This window comes from Hoplias malabaricus, chromosome 8 (genome assembly GCF_029633855.1).
Source record: "Hoplias malabaricus isolate fHopMal1 chromosome 8, fHopMal1.hap1, whole genome shotgun sequence".
NCBI classification, from domain to species: domain Eukaryota; kingdom Metazoa; phylum Chordata; class Actinopteri; order Characiformes; family Erythrinidae; genus Hoplias; species Hoplias malabaricus.
In genome coordinates, this window is record NC_089807.1 from 26,522,018 (window position 1) to 26,543,742 (window position 21,725).

Genomic DNA, 21,725 nt, shown 5'->3' on the forward strand with positions numbered 1-21,725 from the left:
AACAAGGCTTCAGTGGGGACAGTTATTCTAAAGCAGCACATTTTCATGTTGGTTTGGCTGCTGTATGGAGAATTGCCCACTACCTCGGCTGTGGTGGGTTACTTTCAACTGACGGAAAGTTTAGGGGAGCTAATATTTTGTACAGCCACAGACTAATTAATAAGTTTTTTCTATGGGCATGCTGTTCGTATGTGAAAACGGCTTTAGGAATATAAATTAGCAACACAAGAAATGGAAAATACAGTAGCTTAATTATTACAATTTAGTTAGGTAAACTTTATTTTAAAATATTTATATAAAATTTATTGGTAAATATATTTGTACATACAAGGAGTCTGTCCACAGTCACAAAGTAGCTTGTGGTTACCCAGCATTCTGTTGATCTTTTAAGATGTCTCTTAAGACTGGTTCAGTGTGGTCAGGACAATTTTTATTTTCCCTAACCTAGTTAATTAGAAAGGCACTTAAGTTTGTGGTTTGAAAAGGTGCAAAGCTGAGCTGAAGAGATTTGTGGTGCTGTGCTAAAGACTTCTGATAAGGTAACACTGACATTAAAGTAAATGAAAGAAGACAACATGGGCGGCACCGTGCTGCAGGTAGTGTCGCAGTCACACAGCTCACACAGATATTGTAGGTTCAAGTCCTGCTCCGGGTGACTGTCTGTGAGGAGTCTGGTGTGTTCTCCCTGTGTCCGTGTGGATTTCCTCCGGGTGCTCCGGTGTTCTTCCACGGTCCAGAATCACACGTTGGAAGGTGGATTGGTGACTCAAAAGTGTCCATAGGGGTGTGTGTGTGTGTGTGTGTGTGTGTGTGTTGCCCTGTGAAAGACTGGCGCCCCCTCCAGGGTGTATTCCTGCCTTGCGCCCAATGATTCCAAGTAGGCTCCGGCCCCACTGCGACCCTGAACTGGATCAATAATTATATGAATGAATAAATGAATGAAGACTTTTTTTTTTTTTTATCTTGGCAAACTGTAATGAAAACATAGAAAATATTTGCGTAAGATTTTTAATTTGACATTTCAAACCCTTTAAAGCCCTGATTAAAATAAGACAAGCTACTGTAAAAAGAACAGTTAACTTGATTATCCTTATTAACCATTCTTTTTGCAAGTCTGTTGTGAAATGATTTGAAGATAATTTTTTTTCTTTTGGTGGCAGAAATATAAATTGGAACCAACTGCAAATGACTGAAATGTGAGTCATTATTCTGTAAACAGTCAGTTTCATAATCCATATACCTTTGCTGTATTTGGAATGGGTAACATTTTAATACTAATACTACTACGACTAAAACTATTACTAATAAATAATGTTTTATTTTTATAGCGCATCCTCCAACAAATCAGAGCGCTAACCAAACATTAAGTAAGTTATTAAATATATTTTTAATAAAGTAAATGGAAGTAAAATAATGAAACATAGTAAGATAAACAAAAACATGGAGTTAAAAAAAGTGTGTATAAAACAAGTGGCACACAGACACTATAGAGGCATATAAAACACACAGATAAGAATGTGTATATTGCACATGTTAATTTTGAGAGTTCAGACTGCAGCAGATGAGGTCCATCACCTAGAGTCAGGTGACAGGTCTTTGGTGCCACAAGTAAACTAGAGCTCACTGAGTGTAGGGAGTGGGATGGACAGTATAGGGTTAAAACTCAGATAGGTAGGTTTGTGAGTATAGGTGAGATGTTGATGCAGATGGGTTGATGAAAGGAGCCGGGCGGCTGCGTTTTGCACAAGCTGTAGTTTATGTATTGTACGTGTAGGCAGACCAGTAAGAAGCGCATTGCTGTAGTTGAGATGTGACGTGATGAATGTATGTATTAGGCACTCGGTATATACGAATATGAGCTTTGTTCACTCATTCACTATTCAGTAACTAGCCTTTGCTAGATAGTGATTTGAATAGGGGACAACAAAAAGACTTTGCAGACACTACACTTGGAACTCAAACCTGGACATTTGTGTGAGAGCATTCCTGTCACGTATACAGTAAATTAACTTTTTACAACTGCACAGTCAATTCACTGATTATAAGAACTGCTGTTTGTTTAAAGGAACACTTGGTAAGATTTGAGTTTTTAGCTATTGGGGCTGTCCCTAGTGTAATTAATTTTTACAGCACTGTACTGAAATCAATAGATGGGGTGGGGGTGGTGTAGTTTCCTACCCTCCACCAAAATAGTGCAGTTTCTGTAGTGTTGGGCACAGAGTAGCAGTGAGTGAGGTTCTGCTCTCACTATTACAGCTCAGTGAAGCATCACAACAATTTTGAATTACATTTGTAGATAAAACTGACATCTTGAGCCATCAGTGTATTCAAGCTGCTCTGACACAAAGCAACGTTGTCGTTGACCCCCCCAAATTGCATTATGGTATACATTGGTCATTCTAGCATACATTGTCTGGTAAATACATTATGCAATGCCATATGATTATTAGATAGTGAACTACATAGGTAGGGAAATGTACTATTGTGATTTTGAGGGGGGCAGCATGGTCGTGTAGCAGGTAGTGTCGCAATCCCACAGCTCCAGGGACCTGGAGGTTGTGGGTTCGATTCCCGCCCCGGGTGACTGTCTGTGAGTTTGGTGTGTTCTCCGGGTGCTCCGGTTTCCTCCCACAGTCCAAAAACACATGTTAGTAGGTGGCTTGGCGACTCAAAAGTGTTCGTAGGTGTGAGTGAATGTGTGTGTGTGTGTGCCTGTGTTGCCCTGTGAAGGACTGACGCCCCCTCCAGGTTGTATTCCTGCCTTGCGCCCAATGATTCCAGGTAGGCTCTGGACCCACTGGGACCCTGAATTGGATAAGCGCTTACAGATAATGAATGAATGGAATGAATAAATTAATGATTTTGAGGGACACTACAAAATGGCTAACACTATACAGTACACTGTTTCTTTAAAAGTGAGAGATCTTGAATGTCTTTGTTCTTACTGAATACATCTTTTTCTCAGACCTTCTTTTGACTAGTGTGGTTGGATGTGTTTGATTTAGGTAGAAACAACACCCTGTAGCTCTTCAGGAGCAACCTTAAAGATACCTGGCACAAACATATTGTTGAATTGCTTAATGAGGTGTTATGTGTCCACTTTTTGTATTGATTTTGTACAGCTAAGGGTAGAGGAATGTTAACTAGCCCAGTTTTTGGTTAGTCTAACAGCATGCTGCAGTGTACGTGTGTGTGTGTGTAAAACAAAGACCTGCATAGAGAAACAGACTGCCATGTGCTAGTGATTTGGGCCTCGTTTAATGCCCTGATGTTTTCATCCCCCACCTTGTCTACTTATGTATGTTTTTCTGGTCGTCACGGTGGCAGAAGTGTGGCCATTAGGCTGTCCACCGAGGTGACGCCTGGGTCAAAGTGTCCTGATTTCTACCTCCAAGGTCACGGCTATGGAAACACTGACACAAAGATAATGCTAAATTGGAAGTCAGTTTGGGTTTAAGAACTGAGCATGATGGGTAATATTTCAAAGGCATATACTGAGCCAATTGTTCTGAAGTGACAAAAGCACGATAATATTTTGGCATTGCTAAAATCCAAAGATTAAGGGCTAAAGGATGAGGTAGAGCCTAAAAATGTTTTAGCAGTTCTTTCGCTTTGTGCTAATAGCTGTTTCTGCCACAGCTAACGTGGCCCTGACAAACATAAGGCCCACCTTGTCTTGAACAGAGGAAATACCAACACTTTCTGACTTCGAGACCACAAACCAGCCCTGTCTCGTTTCTCTCGCTCAAAATACGGCTCCCAGAAAGCACTAATCGCCTGATGGCCAGTCTGAGGCAGCCCGCTTCATCTCAAATGTCCTTTAATGTGCGTGTGTGTGTTTGAACAGCCACTTCAATAGCTTTACCAGCGAGCCTGTTTGACAAGCGGGCTGTATGAAAATAATTAGCGCACACGTGTGGAATGCACTTTCATTCGTGGTAGGAAATGTGGAGGATATATGTGGTGACCACTTTCCAGGAGGTCGGGCTTGTACTTTGCCAACTTTAAGAACGGTTCACTGTGTTTTTGGTGTATAGAAGGGGGCCCCAATGGGTTAGCAGTGGCTTCTATCTTAAAGACATAATCAGTCATTTTTTATTTCTTTATTTTTTTTATTTTTATTAAAGAAAGCAGCAGTAAATATTTTTATTTAAAGATTTTTTTAATTTTTCATTATTTTTTTTCAAAGACAATTGCTTTACTGTTCCTCATCCAACCAATCTATGCTCCATAGAGAGGGTCCCCTATGATTAAATAAGTTTAAATTAGAGCTCTGTCCCAATTGCACACTTAATACTATTTCAAACAAGTGTTTGAGTATCATTACAAGTGAGTACTCAAAGTTAAGTATACTAAAAAAAATTCACAGTGCATATTTAGAACCATTTACATGTAATTTTTGAGTTTGGTATTGATGGACTATAATCCGAGAGGAAAAAAAGAAAGGGATCAGCTTCTCATATCTGGAAAATATTGGCTTTGTCCCAAATAGTGCCCACCTCCCAACATAGTGCCCTTCAGATTATAAAACTGTGATTATTATCTGACATAAACTCAGGGCTTGAATTTCACTGTGTGAAAACGCAAACATCAATTCTCGCAAATCTAGCACTTGTAATGTTTGCAATTTTAAGCAAAAATACTTTTTATAAAATTCTCATAATGGTTCCTCACCATTCGCTAGCTCTCCCGTCTGTTTGTGTGCTTGAAACTGGTCGAATGTGTTTACAAAATCCCAGCCCCAGTTTGGTCCAGTATGCTAGGCTTTCTCTCTCTCTGATCACAGCAGAAAAACAGCTTTTTGGAGGCTTTTACACAACTAAGAACCCTTCAAACCTTGAAATGCATGAACTGAGATGAGGATATTGCTCTGTTTCTGCTCTATATTTGTGTAATATTTACTTACAGATTAGAGAGTTACAGACTAGAACTTCACTATGCAGTGTGGAGGGAGATATTTGATTTTCAGACTTTGAAAAAGACAAAAATGGCAGACAGCATGGCAAGATGGTAAGATGTTCAGTTTCATTCATTTTTCAACAGGCCCTGTTTTAAAAAAAAAAAAAACTGTAGTATTTTAATATTTTGCATAATAGCCTGCCAAACTCACACTTTTAAGGTTAACACATAGTATATGCTGTCTAGTATTGGTGTGTAGTACAGCCACAGTATTTTCAATACATCCAGGCAATTAGGTGACAGCATAACAGCTGTCATCTATGAAAAAGGCAGCCTTACCTTCGTAGCGCCATCGCTAAAACCTCATAAGGCAACTGATTATTTTCTGCTGAACTGTTCCTGTGTGTTGTTTTAATTTGCCTGGAGGTGAGCGATGGTGTTCTGGTCAGGCAGGCTCTCTGTGCGCAGGATTAGCTGCCCGGCTCCCCGGTGGTGTGATAACGAGCTGTGTTCCAGCAAGGCTAACAGGGCCCAGATGGGCTGAGGGGCGGCAGAGGAGATCCCCTTACCAGCCCGTGCTGTTTGAAGTCACTGGGGTAAAGCCAGAGCCACAAGTCCAGCTCACCCCCAACCAATAAGCCACTTGATTGAAAAAAGGCTCTGCATGAAGCAGGAGCGGGTAACAGAGACGTAATGAGCTTTTAAATCAGTGAGACACTGAAAACATCACACACATGGGGAGCACTCATGTTCAATAGTGTCAACACAAGCACAGAAAAGTCTGTCTGACAGAAATGTGGTGTCATTTTCTCTCTCTCTCTGTCTCTGTCTTTCTTTCTGTCTCTCTCTCTCTGTCTCTGTCTCACTCACACTTGCTCGGTTTCTCTCTCTGTCTCTCCGTCAATCTGTCTCTTGCTGTCTCTCTCGCTTTCATTCACTATTTACTTCTTTCATGTTTTATGCCTCTCTCTCTCTCTCTCTCTCTCTCTCTCTGTCTCCTCTCTTGTCTCTCTTTTAAATGTTCTGTTTTTTTTTTTTTTAAATCTGGCTATTTTTTTTATTAATTAATTTATTCATTTTTTTTAAGTTTCTTTCACTCTCTCTTTCTCTACCCATAAGCCATAACACTGGGTCCTATTACACCTACTGCCTGTTGCTTTTCAATTTGGAGATTGATTTTGTTCATGCAGGGACTTTTATTAAATCCCCTCTCCCCCACATCTGTGTAGACAGAGTAGATACCAACACACACACACATACATACACACACACACGTGCGTGCATATGGTACAAGCTGAAGGCTTGAGCTAATGCCACATTTGGCAGTGATTAGCAGGCTACTGTAAACTTCATGTTCATGCTGTACATATGCAGCTTTGAAACATCCATTCTCCATTCTTTCCTATAGCCAATAAAATGCCCAAATATGGACACACACACACATACACACACACACATATGTGTGTGTGTGTGTGTGTGTGTGTGTGTGTGTACCCCAATTTATTTAACAATTCCTTTTATTTTAAACTTCTGCTAACACAACACAAAAGAACTCAAGGTGTTTGGAAGAGACCACTAACGGTCCAGATCAGCTGTGCCAAATACCAGATGTTCACACTGTCTAATGTTGTGATAAAGGGAGTAGAAATGAGTTCTTGCCCAACAAGAGGGAGTGAGGCCTTTTCTGTTCTCTATTACTCCAAGAGAGCACAACTGGGCAACCCTGGGGTTTGAATGAATAGTAGGGTTGGCCCCGAATATTCGTCTGTTTGGATATTCCTTCATTGGGTAGGTATACGGTTTTTAATTCTGAGGTTTGGGTATTCGTTTTTTTTGATAAATGGGGCTATGAAGGCAATGCTCCAGTCCATCTGTATTCAGGCTCTGCAGCGGTAAAAATACAATAAAAATGCTTTGCTCACCAAGCACTCCACCCTTATTCAGCCTCGTCAACATAAAAGTCCCGAATGAAGCCTAAAAAAGCTTAACACCCCCACAGGCCACATTTTATTTATGGATTTTTAAAATTCTTTAATTTATAATTGTTAAATCCAGGAAATAAACATCACTGTGCAAGATTTTGGGAACTGAAGTCCTCCTGAGTACAGTTTTCTGGCTTATGCATCAGGTGCAGGGCAGACACTGGTGCAGTCAACAATATGTGTGAAAGCTTTCCATCTTTATGCTGTTACTGTTTTTAATTTTTTCTATATTGTGCTGTAGATTACAATATATGATGCACATGTAAATACCACAGAAACACAGGCTCGCTTTACACTGTGTACTCTGAAACAGATTTTAAACTGCGTTCATCTTCGCAGACTTCACAAGCTGAGCACATAAAAGACATGAATAATTTATTCAGTTGTGCTGCCAGGGAGGATGTGTATTTTTACCATAGCTCAGTTAACTAAAGCATGTGCCTGAACAATAATTTGACAAGGTTAGCGTCCAAAACTACACCACAAACATATGACATGTTACAACAATGTAGTAAAGTTTTGGCTCAGCAGGGACTGAATGATTGCAAATAAAAAATGAATTGCTGCAGCTACCCATCATCCATCACAGAAGTCTCATCCGGGAGGAAAGTGTGGGAGCAGTAGAGAGATATAGTCTGTAATGACCTCATTGCAAGAAAAGAAAATGATCCTTAAAAATAATATAAATTTTTTTTTTCATTCATTCATTATCTGTAACCGCTTATCCAATTCAGGGTCGCAGTGGGTCCAGAGCCTACCTGGAATCATTGGGCGCAAGGCGGGAATACACCCTGGTAGGGGCGCCAGTCTTTCACAGGGCAACACAGACACACTCACACCTACGGACACTTTTGAGTCGCCAATCCACCTACCAATGTGTGTTTTTGGACTGAGGGAGGAAACCGGAGCACCCGGAGGAAACCCACGCGGACACGGGGAGAACACACCAAACTCCTCACAGACAGTCACCCAGAGCGGGAATCGAACCCACAACCTCCAGGCCCCTGGAGCTGTGTGACTACAACACTACCTGCTGCGCCACCGTGCCGCCCATAATATTAATTTTTTTGTTTTTTAAATAAATGTAATAAATATTTTTTTACTCAATTTCTTGACAGTATAAATGATATAATTTCAACTCCATTATACACACTGTGATATAAATAAACTACAAATTCTTCCACTGTATTTTTTCTGTGCTGTTATGTAAAGCTCTTTGGATTGCCATTATGTACAAAAGCTTCTCTATAAATAAACATGCCTTACCAAATTAATAAGTTGACGCCAATTTTTTAAAGCAGTGACATGCTTCAGGTCCTGCCTGTCAGCACCATAATATGCAGGATATACTCTGAGTCTCTCCCTCTCTTTCTCTATTGCTCATCTATCTCACCAGGCTGAGACCTCACCAGATGGTCCTGATGGAGGATATGGCTCTTTCCATCAGCAGTACTGGCTAGATGGTTACATCGTGGCTGTGGGTGTTATCGACATCTTGCCCAGTTGCGTTTCCTCAGTCTACTTCTACTATCACCCAGACTTCGCCTCACTCTCTCTTGGCTCCTACTCTGCTCTCAGGTATCTCTCATTTTCTCATATTCCCCACTCTGATTCCCTGAGTCCCTGATGTAAATACTTATGTATATCTATGGGTGAATACCCATAAACATGTTGTGTTGAAATTTTACGATTTAATTTTACACATCTTCCACATAGAACAAACTTAATATTGTTTTCTATAGATTTTGTTTGCATAATATGTATTTATTTGCTGAATTTAACCCTTTGGGGTCTAAGGACATTTTCTCAATTTTCTGAAATTCATCTTTAAAGTACTTGTATTATAATATATTGCCTACATGTTTAATATCAAAATGTTCAGAACAATCTCAGCTCTCTCGTTATGAGAGGCCCATGTGACCTAGAGCATTTTATGAAGAGATAATCTCTTCATAACCCTCTAACCCTGAAAAACTTAAATCTGATTTTAGAAAATCTTCATATTTCTTATGAAAACATCCCTTTACTCGTGTGGATGAATTGTTTTGGTGATTGAAATAGTTTCATCAGAGTCTTAAAAACAAGCGAATCCACCAGTTAGACACGGCGAGAGGCAGAGGCGTATCTGAAGCTTATACATAGGCACGTAACTCAGGATGTATAGTATCGTGTACAGTCGTGATAACATGCGATTGAAAGAGCAGTTTCTGCCCATTCACAGAGTGTTTGAACTGTATTTCTGCGCTGTGCTATCGCTAAGATATTAATAGAAACATTGCGAATGGTCGTATTTGACATGCCGCGTCCCCAGAGGGTTAAGGAACACTAGGTTCCTTACACATTTACACATTTACCTTACCATTGCTTTTTGCAAGCAGTTGTGTTATAACTGTTGTGTATAATACACTATGGGGCAGGTGACATTTGAATTATCACATTAAAACCATACAGGCACAAAGACACTGCTCCTTAAGCCTTGGCGACACTACACAACTTTTAAAGTTGTGACAGATTATAAACAGACTGGGTGTGTCTCACTATACCTGACAGAGTACTGGAAAAATGTCCGGCACACGCTATATGACGACTGGAATAACTCACTACACAATTCCAAAATTCAGAACCAAACACGCAACTTGCGTTTCCTAGGAGACGCTGATGTACAACTCTTTGTGGTTGTTTTGCGCTGCTGTTTATGTAGATCCACAAAGTAAATAACACACACGAGTCACAGGTCAGCGTGGTCTCTACAAACTGAGATTAGTAGAATAGCACGTACTTGAGGCTACGTTCCACCTTAAATGGTCCAGAAACAGCGGTAGCAGTAGTGCGCACCATAGTGCTGCGTCATTTAAGGTGGAATAGAAAATGACATTAAAGTTGTAATGAGGGCTCTAACGGCGTGTTTTGTGGCTCAGTGTTCTCTTACAATAATACTCAATATTTTGGCACGTGTGCATCCAACACTATTTAATATCTTGTACTTTTCCATGGTCTTCACTCCACTGCATTTGTCTGTTTTTACTTTCTGATCTCACTGGCTGTTCACGTGACTTGTTCAGCCTTGAGTTGGTGTAGAATTTACACTATGCGACTATGTCCAAGTAGGGTTAAAAAAAAATAAAAAATCTAACATTGGACATGCTACGATTTGAAGGCAACCAATTGGAGTCTGAGCCCCTCACACACTACACAACTTTCACCCTGAGTGACGACTGCGACTGCACCAGAGTCTGCAGACTAGAGCTGGCTAGCACAGACTCAGAAAAATCGGGGGTAGAACCGGGCCAAAATGTGCGTAGTGTAAACCCAGCTTAATATCACAGAGCTAATTGCTGCTGTTCTACAGATTTACTTTGTTGCTGTCTTCTTTGAAGGCTTTACAGTAGTTCCTGGAACATTGCATTTAAGAGTTTGGTTGAATTCAGCCACTAGAGCAGTAGTGAAGTCCCTGTTCTGGATTACAGATGCCACTGCAACTCATCCCAGAGGTGAACAGGGTTCCTCTGCTCCACAAAGTCTAACTGAATCTATCACCAAGTATGGAGACCCTAGCCTCATGTATGGCAACTCTAAAGGGTCTCGTTCTATGCTTCTTTTGGCCAATAGCAATAAAATAGACTCAAAGTGGATTGCGCTTCATTGGCTGAATGGGGAACAGCATTAAACACTATAATAGGTAGCATTTTTACCTTAAAATGACACCTTTAGAATCATTGTGATGCTTCACTGACTTGAAATAAAGAGAATTGTCATTCTGTCATTGCTATTCCAGGCTCAGCACTGCAGAAAATTTTGTGAAACTGTTGGAGGAGGGTAGGAACCAACCCCTTTCCTCCCCCTGTTATTAAAGTGCAATAAAAGTGAATTACACTCTGCAACTGTAGGAGGGGAGCCCAGGTGCAAAAATACCAACTCTTACCTACTGTTGCTTTAACAGAGGAGCATAGTTACCGCTTATGGTCTAAAACACTTTGAAAAAATATTCAAAAATATGTGCAGAAAATTGCCACATTCTAGTTGTTATTTAATGTGGTACCATATTTTCCCTTAGAAAGTCAACAGTATATGTAATTTGACCTGGGGTGTTCAAACTTGTGTGTACAACTGTAATATATTAACTCATACTTCTACTTACTATATGCAGCAGATGTGTGTGTGTGTGTGTGTGTGTGTGTGTGTGTGTGTGTGTGTGTGTGTGTCTGGATATAGAACGGGAAGCTTCAGTTTCTCCACAGAGGGTCATAAAAGCAGAAGCAGAAAGAGAGAGGATGAAGAGGCCCTCTTGGAGGCAGAAGTGGAGAGCAGGCCTGAGGCTCTGTTGTGCCCAAAGCAGCTGGTGTTGACCACACGGGTCAGCGGCTCAGTGCTGGTGTGTGTGAGAGACAGAGATTGATGGAGTGTGTAAATGAGTGTGGGGAGAGGATGTGATGGTATTTAATAAAGGGCTTTGGGCCAGAGAAGTTAGGATCATTTCTTTTGAGCATACACTTCCTTTAAGAAGTTTGGAAGACTTTTTTTTTGTTTTTAAAACAGTGTAAGCACTTGATGAAACCAAACACACACACAACGTATTAGCATATGCAACTCAGTGTTTGTAGTCTTTTGACAGACAAGGTGCAGTTTTGGCCGAATACCATCTTTTGCTGCTGTATCAAATTATTAAAAAAATTATAATATTACTAATAATTTTGTGGAAAAATGTAAAGCTACAGTTGGTAGTATTTTGACCTTAAAATTACAATGTCTAAATCACTATGGGAGAAAATCATGTGGAGAACTGAATCTCTGTTAGTAGAGGGTAGGAAAACACCCCCACACTCTGCCCCCTCACTTTTGATTTCAGAACAGTTCTGTAGAAATTTATTGCTCTCTGCAATTCTGGGGGCAAAAACACCAACATTTACCTAGTGTTGTTTTAATGCACAATTGTGTGGAAACACTGTTCTCTGGTTTGTTTGCATATAGAAGCTCAACGTCTTTTTAGGTAGGACATTAGCATATAAAATATGTTTTCTGATTAAAATTGTGAAAGGTGACTTTAATGCATAGTATTTTGGACACACTTCCAGATATCTAGTCTTAACAATCTATTTATTTGGGCTGAATGGTTTCATCAGGCCTGACTAAGACCGGTTAAGGTTCATTAGGGAATGCCAGCAGAGCAAATTAAATTCTCTGACTTCTCAAACCTTGTACAAAACTAATTTTAAGATGCTTCAAGGATTGGGGGTGTCCACTGCAAAGCAAGTGTGCAGGTGCCTAGGTTGCATATCTTACTGTTAGTTTCAAACATTATAAGTTTCCCTTATTAGCCCTTAGAAACACTCAGGATTAATTAGGATTTTCAGCAATATTTAGTATTAACTAGGCTCCTGTAAACTGTAATGTAAGGAAAGGCAAGTCTATATATGGGGCGCCTTTCATACACAATTACAATTTAAAGTGATTTACAGAGAAAATAGGAGCAATAAAAAAGCAATTAATTAAGAATAAGTATTAAGAACAAATAAAATATTGCTGTAAAAGAACAAATGATTAATAAATATTGAAAATTATTATAAAATAAACAGAAATAAATGTGAAAAATAAAATAATTAGAACGTTTCTGTGATCTAGCACTCCAGAAAGGCTTTTGTATGGATAGTTACAATTAAAAGAAAGATTATAGTTATTTAATTCTGGTCATTTCTCTGTAAAGGTGTATGTTATTATGGAATTTTCTACAGCTCGGTTCACTTTAAACGTCACTATTTTAATAATTGAATTGTGAGAAGTACCAGTTAATTAGGATCAGACTTTTAAACAGTGATTCCAAACTTTTGAGTGGTTATGTTTATTATTATAGTGTATGTGTGAGAGAGAGAGAGAGAGAGAGAGAGAGTGAGTGAGTGAGTGAGAGTGAGTCAGTGCTCGTCTGCATTAATGTGAAGCCGTTTTCTGGAGTCCCGCAGTGAGCTCCGGGGCATAATTGGCTTGTGTTGGAGTGTCAGCTTGCTGAAGAGGAGATAATGGGGGGCTTCAAGCTGCTGCCAGGATGGAGCGAGTGGGGGCGCTTGGGTCTGAGAGGAGGGAGCCCCACAGTTTCTTTCTCTCTTTTCCTCCCTCTCTCTCTTTTTTTTTTTTTTTTTTTTTTGTGAATGGGGCTCTGAGCCTCTCCTGATGCTCGTCTCTCATTCATGGCTCTGTACGCTTTGTCAGAAGGGGCTGGGAACGCAGGAACCTGGCAGCCAGCAGCTGACCTTCCAGCACCTCTCTGTTTGCCCTTCCTCTATTTTTTCGCCTCTCTATCCCTCTTTCTTTTTACTCCCTCAGACTCCCTCCTTCAATCTGGATCTCTAACCTGCTCCATAGTTTCAACCACATATATTCACTCTCTTGCTCTTTCTCTCTCTCTCTCTCTCTCTGCCTTTCTGATTTGTTTTTTTCTCTTTCATTTTTCTCTTTCTGTCATTTTATTCTTTGTTATTTCTCTTGTTTCTGATTTATTCTCTCTCTCTCTCTCTCTCTCTCTCTCTCGCTCTCTCTCTCTCTCTCACCTCTGCCCCAACTCTCTCACACTCCCTCTTGGGAAAGAAAGCAGTGCTGGGCAGGTCTGAAAGAGTGGTTTAGGGGCAGCACATAAGAAATGCAGCACAAAAGAGAGAAGAGGGTGAAAAGAGTGGAATTTATTTATGGAAAAGTGAAGCACGTTGAGGAGAATGCATGATGAAGGGAAGGGGGGGCAGCAAATGAGAAGGAACTCAAGAAAAGCGAGGGTGAGAGCTCGTTGACTGCACCCGGGATGATGTTTAAATTTCCTTTAGCCTTTTCTTCCTCACTTTTTGTTCCCCTCCATTTTAATTTTCTCCTCTTGCCTGCTGCCTGTGCTTTCTCAAGCCTGCTCGGCTGTTTCCAGAGTGGAGTGTGTAATGTGTGAATTCGCATATTCACAGAATTCATATTAAAATCTAGGAAAGACAACTCTATGACTGTTATTAGAAATTCAGTTAAAAGAACCAAAATACCCGAAAAAGGTCAATGAAAGAACACATCCCATGTTTCTTCTGAAATCAGTGGTACTTATACCTATTGTTTTCTACCTTCCTGCAGTAACTGTCTCTACATTGTCTCTACACATTGGAACATTATTGTGAGTATTTGATAGCATTCAGCCAGATGAGCCCCATTCAAGTCAGATACACTCTCAAACAAAAAGGTACAGTAGGGGTACATTATTGTCGCTAAAGATACAAACAGAGTAAATGTACCTTTAAATATACAACAGTGGTTATAAAGTCCAGTTGTCCACTTCTGGAGAGGTAAAATAAAAGAACAGTCCTGGAAGAATATCCTGGAGATGAAATTGTGTGTATGAAATCAACACAATTATAAAATCTACAATTATGTTAGGTTTAGATACATTTATCTTGGTACTGAATATGTACCACTGAGGGTTCCACCACAGTGACAGTTTTTCTGACATTGTACTGATGTTTAGATTAGTTCTTGAAGACTGGCATCAATATGTCTCGTCTCATAGGTGCTGGATGGTGCGGCATCACTCCAGAGAACAAAGTTCCTGTGCTGCTCAGCTCAGAGTGGAAGGCCCCAACAGCTCTTTGACAAATTCTTGTCATTGAGCATCGTGAACTTAGGCTAATTTACAGCTGCTTCAGAGCATTTCACTATTTTGTTTCTCCTGTGTAGTGCAAGAAGTATAGGGAGATATACATTTCCAACCAATTAGTTTTAATTAATGGAATAATTTTACTTTAATTAAATAAACTGCTCATGGAGAGGCCAGAAGATATGAACATGGCTATTATAATAGTTAAAAAGGTATGTCTATTCAACATCATATTCCTATTAAAGGGATGTTTCTGTTGTTTTGAAGTGGGCTTGTATGAGGTACTTATGCCTAGTCAGTGTATTACCCATAGTGGACATCATTCAGCTTTCTTCCATTTCAATTTCATCCAGTCTGCACCTGTGAACAGAAAGAATGCAGAGTGCTGTCTACTATGGATAATGCATCTACTTATCATATGTACTTCATACAAAACAACCGAAATTTATGTTTATACATAAAGAGCTCACATAAATACCTCAAATAGAGAAATTTGCAAAAAAAAAGTTCATGTATGTATATTGATACACACAGAATACAAAAGACAAATATAATTAATTGGTGAAGATCACATATTGTTAATTTGGGCCCTTTTACTAAAGTTGGAAAATGTATTTACCAGTGCAACGGTACAACTATTATTTAATGTACCTGTACATGCTCTACATGCTCAGGTTTGATGTTGGGTTTTTATAAGCTGCTAATTCTCTCTTGGCAAACACAGCTCACACTGCATTATAAGGATGTCGCTTTTCTTGCACTTCAAGCCAAAGTAATCCCTTAAATATGGCCAGAAGTTCATTTCTTTCCAGAGCAACTCAGAATAAGATGGGGTTTCTCACTCAGCTGGGTTTGCTCCGGTGACGGACTTGTCTGTTTCAACATCTACAAACTTTGGGCATAAAAGTCATTCAATACCTAAACAGTCTGGCTTATCAGCATCTGAACCAATAAGTAGTATAGCTGTTTTAAAATCGTTTCAGTTCACGCACTTTCACATTTGGGTTTACGGCACACCAAGTTTCAGTTTATTATTAAGTATATAAATCATTTTTAAAGCATTTTTTGTGTATTGTATAATTGTAATTCCAAATTCAAACATTCTCCTGCTTTTTTTGTCATTTTATGGTAAATGTTGCATAATAAAAATGACCCTTGTCATTTTATTAAAAAAAATAATAATATTAATAATTAAAATTTAATTTTAATTAAAAAATTAATAATTAATTATTAATACTGATTGCTCTGGATTCCTTTCATATTATCATGTTGGTAGGTGGATTGACTGTGTGAAATTGTCCACAAATATGAGTGACTGGGTGAGTATGGGATGCCCTGCAATGGACTGGTGCCCTGTCCAGGGTTTGTTTCCTGCCTTGCCTGTGACAGCTGTGTTGTTCAGTCCTACATGCCAGCTGACCTGAGCTGTTCTGATCTTTCTTGTTTTAGGGAAATTGCCTTCACCAGGCAGTTGCAGAAGCAATCGCCCAAACTGTGCTATTACTACCTGGGATTTTACATCCACTCCTGCCCCAAGATGCGATACAAGGTAGGTTTCCATTCTCCTCGCATTGCCTTATTTCAGGTGGCACTTATTGGGCACTGTCTACACCAGCCTTTCTTCAGCGGGGTGCTTATTAGCTTTGTCAGGACTGCCGTCAAAATTATTTATTGCATAGTCAATGACATGCAAATAAAAACAATAGTTACCAAACTTATCAAGGAAATACATCCACGTCAACTTTGAGATTAAAGATAGATACATCTGAGAATTAAGTCAGAATTCATTGAGAAATAAAGAATGGAAAAAAGTTGCAGTATACTGACCTTATCTCATCTAGAAAAAACCATCTTGAGCAGGATGGTGGGTTTGCGTTATGAGTGGGCACTGCAGACACAGCCAAAAACTCATTTAATTCTCAAGCTAAGTATTCACAAAAACATCGAACTGATCTGTGGTTGTAACAGGTTTATTTTAAAGAAATTACATCCAATTACAGCTGCAGGCTTGTGTGGACGTGTGTGTGTTTTGGCTGTCAGATGGGTGCAGAGCGTACATTTTAAAATACATTTTACATTGGGGTGACTTTTGCATAATTTTATAGGTGTTTTGATTGATAAAATGTTGACTACACTACTGCACTCTTACTCGCTGGTATCATGTTGTCCAAAACACATCCACATCAGATTACATTACAATGCAATTATCATTGAGTAAAATACTTATTGGACCTGTATACACCTCTCTTACACATATATTTATGTAAAGCTTACTGAACCAATTTTTGTATGAAATACTATTGATTGATTACATTGTAGGCTGACATGAAACATTTGATCCTCTGTCTCCTGCATGTTCATGGGGAATATGAGTGCTAGAACCAGTGTGGGGTCCTCAGGGCTTGTGTCCTGTGGTGGAGAATGTGATAGGGAACACCTGTGAAAGGTGTTAATCCTCCTCCGCTTTTGGTTCGCGCCTCCTGTTGTGGTCAGCAACAAAATCTGTTTCTTTCATTGCAGCTCCCTGTGCAGACATTCAGTGTCAGTGCTGGAGTTGCTGGAGAGCCAAGCTTACGTTGATTCCAAAAGCAGCGATGAAGCTAATTTTCTAACTTCCAGTGCATTACAAAATGTTTAAATTGGAGCTGGATCATATTAATTTATGAAAATAGCCAATATCTTGAAAATGTTGTTTTTTGTCATTTATTTTTTTTAAACAAACACTGTCTGTTGGTGTAACTTGTCTCCTCTGATTACTATCATTTGTGCTCACACAGTAGTAATGAATATTCTCAGTAGTGGCCAACTGCTGCCATCATTTTGGGGAAACTAGGATTCAATTCTCTGCCTGGGATGCTAACCACACTATAGGGCTTTTCAACTGCATGGTACTCTACTTGCTTCAGCTCTACTTAGATTTCTGACTTTCCATTAGGCAAATTAGGTATCTGGTACCTGAAAGCAGTGACATTTTTTAGTACCTGCTCACTCATGTTGTTAGTGACCGGGGTGGGGGAGCTGTTGTGTACCTATAGTGTAGGTACCCTGCATTCAAAGATTAGTCTGGATATGCCAGATATCTGATTTTGGCAAGCGGGTTGAAAATAACATCAGTGTTTACAGTGCAAATAGTGCTACTTTTGTTTACTATCCAAATTCACTGGTCCGTACTGCTGTAGAAAAGACTACAGCGACTGGAACAAATGTAAATGAAATGTACTGTGTTAAGGGCTGGGTGGTATAACTATAATACAGTTTACCGTGGTATTTAAAAATATGGATGGTATCTCAAAATGAGGGCGGTATTTATATGTGTGTGGTGTGTCAAATGTGTCTTTAAAGGTCGGCTAAAATGTTCATATGCATTTAAGAGAGCCACAGGGAGGGGGCACTGTGGGAGCTCAATGACTGCTGATGTCACGGTCTGAAAACGTGTGGAGAAAACCACAAGCCCAGTAGCCCATGGCAGTTGTAAGTTTAGCGCTGAGTTTGGGTTAAATGAGAGAGGGAAAAAGCTGTAAACAGACAAAATACTCAGAAAATCCTTCACTCAGCTTTGTGCTCACAGGTAAATTTATCCCTAAATAAGTGTGTTTTGAGCCTCGGTTTGCTGAAAAATCTGTTGTGGTATGCTAACCACAAGTGCCTGTTAGCACCAGCTGTGCTTCTAAACAGTGTTCACCGTCTCATTACACTTATTATTGAAATTTTCTGTTCCTCCAGCACCAGTTGCTGAAATTTTCTGTTTCAAAAACGGGTTTTTCAGCACGTGTATTGGTGTGCACCGTCAGGCTGTGTTTAGCTAAATTAACCCGAAATTGTGCTCACAGATATAAGGCTCAGCGCAGGCCGACAGAGTACCCCTCCCCATGGTAATACCGTACCACGATAATATTTTGAGACAGCATGAAAAAAGTGGATGCTGTCCATCCCTAACTGTATTACAAATATTTGTTGCTGAATAAAAGTGGCAACCGGTTTTTTAGCTGTTTTTGTGGATATCTCCTGTAGCCCCCTCTACTTCACTGTAGTTATTGCACAAGCCTCTTGCACCAGTACATTTTACTCATCAAGTAATTTCTTTTATATCTACCTATTGGATCCAAACTTCTGAGTTTCTCCTTGAGGAATCAGAACATCTGAATTGTCACAGCCCTCCTTAAGGCAAGTATTGAAGTAATAGCACTCTTGTATGTTTGCACACCTTCAGCACAGCCTCTCTATTTCCTTTTCTGCCTTTGCTGAGTGGTTATTGCCAAGACAGACTTTATGTTTTTTGGCAAACTTTGCTTATTAACATATGAAATACTCTAACAGGAAACCTCCAGCAGCAATCCAAGTTTGAGATCTGGAAGACAGAGCTGAGAAGATTTATGAGTTTTTTTTTTAATTTTTTATGTGGTTGAAGGCAGGGAACTTGAATTGGCTTGTGCTTGATATCAACATGTGCTTGTATTGTTAATATTTGCAGTTCGTCAGCACAATTAGCAACATCTCAAAGGTCTCTTTCCGGCAGAGCGCTGAAATGTAGATGTTCTTGGTTTGTTTACAAAGTGGGTGAAGTACATTGACGCTCTGAAGTACATTGAGTGCACTTACAGGGCAGTAGTTGATAAAGTGATTCATTGATATAAGGTAGCCTGAAAACATACAATTGGTTCGGTTGGTTAGGTATTATTTACATAGTACTAGGAGAATAAAAGGAGCAACAATTCTCTATTCTTAACAAGGAAAAAGAATGGTTGAATACATAATGTATAAATGTAAACACCAATCTAGACCATCAGGTCAAGCAACAGTAATCCTGGTTTGAAAATGTTGTTGTGAAAATTTGTATAATATATATGGGTTCAGGCTTTTTGCATTGCATACCAGTAGTTTCAGCAGCGGCTGCTTTTACCTCTTCTGCTTTGGCTCAGTTTCACAATTACTCTCACATTGTTCCCATTAAGTATATGTTCTTAAAACGAGGAAGGGTCAACTATGATTTGCTCAGTTATTAAAATACTCAAAGATTTAAATTACTGCTAGCATGTTTGCGTTAAACAATTATCATATGTGACCCAACTGAAAATAATGCTGCACCATGTTTTAGAGCCACAAATACAAGGAAACCCTATATATATATATATATATATATATATATATATATATATATATTACATAACATAACATCAACACCCCCCCCCCCATTGTCTCCAAATTTCCACCAAATACCTCAACAGTTTAAATTTTAGTGTTTTCATTTAGGACTGGCGCTATTAGGTTAAAATTAACAATATGAAAACTCCATGCATAAGCATTTGTACCTTTAACTCAGACTGCGTCAAGTTGTTCAGTGATCTTAGCTACACATACTCATGCATAGATTTATTCTGTTCTTGGGATAATGTTGTATATAATAATAATTTAATATTGTGATTTTGATGTTGGTGATCATACATTGCATGAACAAACAAACAAACAAACAAATAAATAAATAAATAAAAAAGCTTTAAAACATATTTTTACTCTTAATATATTGCTGTGGTATTTTGTGATGGGAAACATTATTACTCTCCACGAGTAATATTTCTGCTCTTTGTGACATAAAGTTTGATCACCAACCCTAGCATCTACCAAATGCTGTAAATGGTTGGAATTGTTGTAAATTGTGTAAATTTATTTGGCCAAAAATGAGTTTTGCCAAAAACCATTGCTTTTAAGGGTTTAAATTACAATTAAGAATCAAATCAAAGCAGGGGTTGACTGTTAAGTGCATACATTTTTTAAACAAATAAAATTTTTAGACAAAGCATTGCTTTCAGTCAGGCCATGGTGAAAATCAAGGAGCAATTTTTTATGGTCGGCTCAGTTTCCACGATTTTCAGCATCGACCATTAAGCTCGTATTTTAAGTGCGACGGTTTGAGCAGTCTTTCTTGGCCTGTGTGGAGTGCGAACAGGGCACTGAGGATCATGTTGGATCATAAAGAAGGCCTGCTGAGGGAGGATAGAGAGGATGTGTGGAGAAACTTAGTAAGTACTAACGCAGGTGCAGCAGGCTGGAGGACGTGTTGGCCATCGCACCACAGAGATGAGGGAAATCCGCGGGGCCACCGAACAGCTGATTCATATACAGTGGGCGAGAGGGGAGAAAAATGTAAATAAAAGTGATGGACTGGCCCAGATTGGCTCAGTGCAGCGGAGGGAGAGAGCCCGAGTGAATGAGAGAGCAGGCGAGACTGGAGAAACCATTAGCGGTTGAAGAAGAGGTCAGGATGGAGACTGCTACTGTTGTTAATACAGTCACCCGAGAGTGTCTCTTACAGATGCTCGGCAATCCCCCACACCCCACAACCCATCACACACGCACACACACACACGCACACACTTCTCCTCCTTTCTTGCTCATTTCCAGAACACTTCTAGCTTTCAGTTAGCTCCCAGATCTCTTGTCCAGGATGATATCTGCTATCATCTTGTATCTGTACTACGTCTGCAAACTTGTGCACTTGAGAGAGAATTATCATTCCATCCTCTATCAAACCCACTGGTTTCTCTGCATTGCGGCGAATGAGAAGCCCCCCAGGGCGCTTGCAGACTTCTGCTGTTGGTTTCTCCGCAGTGTGCTGTGAGTGAGAATGATTGTTCGGTTGGGGCGGGTGTGAAACATTTTTTTTCACCACTTTCCTTTATCCTTTTTACCTCCAGCTATGCTTGGACCCCTATACGTCTTCTCATTTTGGAATTGTACTGCATACAGCTCTCCAGTCTGCATAGCTGTGTGCCTGGAATGTTGAGAGAACCGTGAGGAGCTGATCAGGCTCCTCTACGCCTGCCAGAGATGAGGGAAGGTGTTGCGCTATGGAGGGTTTAAAGCAAGGGTCCTCAAACTTCTTAACCAAAGGGCCAGCTGACTGGTTTTCAGTCTGTCAGAGGGGCAGGATTGTGGGAGTATACGAAAACATATCATTGCTGTCCAAAGATAAAACATGTATCTCCAAAACAGTAACTTTATAGGAAAAGGAAAAGAGCCTTTTGAACTTGTAATTGAATTTAGTGTAAAAAGATTTTATTCCATGAAATTATGGAGTATATGTACTGGTCTATTCATTAAGAAATTTTCACACAATATGAAGGACAGCTGCTGCATTCAAATGATGTAGTCAACTAAAAGACAGCAGAAATGGAGATGCGTGTTTTTCTTTGGAGAGTGAAATCTATTTTTCTATGTCATAAGTTGTAATTATTTCG

The 21,725-nt window shown here is 39.6% G+C and overlaps 1 protein-coding gene across 6 annotated transcripts in view; it reads left to right on the forward strand.

The window, feature by feature from the left end:
- Window positions 1-21,725, forward strand: part of LOC136705540 (arginyl-tRNA--protein transferase 1) — a 140,481-nt gene that overhangs the window by 74,612 nt on the left and 44,144 nt on the right. For all 6 annotated transcript variants that reach the window (XM_066679166.1, XM_066679165.1, XM_066679168.1 and 3 more), the window contains 2 exons: window positions 8,278-8,459; window positions 15,940-16,039. In XM_066679166.1, coding sequence (XP_066535263.1) covers window positions 8,278-8,459; window positions 15,940-16,039 — 282 coding nt within the window. The remainder of the gene's footprint in view (window positions 1-8,277; window positions 8,460-15,939; window positions 16,040-21,725) is intronic.